Source organism: Apaloderma vittatum, unplaced genomic scaffold (genome assembly GCF_000703405.1).
Source record: "Apaloderma vittatum isolate BGI_N311 unplaced genomic scaffold, ASM70340v1 scaffold28198, whole genome shotgun sequence".
Taxonomy (NCBI): Eukaryota; Metazoa; Chordata; class Aves; order Trogoniformes; family Trogonidae; genus Apaloderma; species Apaloderma vittatum.
Genome location: NW_009731671.1, coordinates 5,758 through 6,770, shown reverse-complemented (window position 1 = coordinate 6,770; position 1,013 = coordinate 5,758). Strand labels below are relative to the sequence as shown.

At 57.3% G+C, this 1,013-nt stretch overlaps 1 protein-coding gene across 1 annotated transcript in view; it reads right to left on the bottom strand.

The window, feature by feature from the left end:
- The window catches only part of NEK8 (NIMA-related kinase 8), a gene marked incomplete at its 5' end in the record, with an annotated part of 10,095 nt that overhangs the window by 3,328 nt on the left and 5,754 nt on the right, over window positions 1–1,013 (bottom strand). The window contains one exon of the mRNA XM_009875288.1: window positions 241–363. Coding sequence (XP_009873590.1) covers window positions 241–363 — 123 coding nt within the window. The remainder of the gene's footprint in view (window positions 1–240; window positions 364–1,013) is intronic.

Sequence of the window (1,013 nt, the reverse complement as noted above, 5' to 3'; positions counted from 1 at the left end):
GCACAGCCCAAGAGCAACGGCATTGATGGAGCCGCTGCGAGAGCCCAGCCTGGGACCTATCGCCACAGAAAGCACAGAAACTCAAAGCGCGGGGGCCCTGGTATGCGGTGAAGCAGCTGCAGCTCTTCCCCACCCACCTAGCTTGGCACATCTGGAAAAGACTGTGGGCAAGCAGAGCCAGCGAGGAGAGTGGGAACAGGCAATGGAAAGAACAAGCTCTGTTCTACAAAGCAGACATCTCTTACCATTATCCCCCCTGCCCCAGGCAAACACTTCCCGTTCATTTGAAACTGCCAGGACGTGAGACGCGCCACAGGCCACCTGCACCATCTCGTAGCCCAGCAGGGCCTCCACGATCTTGGGCTGGCAGGGGGAGAGCAGCAGCCGTCCGACCCCCCCCAGCCTGCCCGGCTGCTCCCATTCCTCCCCCCCGGCCCCCCCAGCCTCAACACAGTGCTGGCAGCATCCCAGTTTTCATCCAACACAAACACCAGAGAATTATTTTTTTTTTTTCTTCCCAACAGTCTTCAAAGGGTTTAGAGACTACGTGCACGCAGCACAGAAGATAATGCAAACATCTCTGGGCCGGAAGAAAGCAGCCAGCACAACGGTTTGGAGATGGAACGGGTTCAGCCGAAGGCTTGGGATTCGCCCCCCTGCCCATCTGGGGAGTGCCAGGGGCTGTTAACGCACGCTCCGAGCAGGCAGGGGCTTGGTGCAGGATGTGTTGGCTGAAAGGCTCTTGTGCAGAGGAGCTGTGAGCTATCGGCTCTGTATTCGTTAGGGTGTGAGAGAGACCAGGATCTCCACATTTCACCCAGCCCCTGCTGTGACCTGCTGTTAGATCTGACACCTCGCCACAGCGAGCCTCATTCTCATTATCTTCTGGAAGTGAAAAGCACCATTTGTCGGGATGTGGCTGCTGCTCCCAACTGGTCTCCCCTCCCCAACAATAAGCACTGAGCAGCTCAGCTCCGGACAGAGCAAGAATGAACGAGCCAGCTGACCAGTGA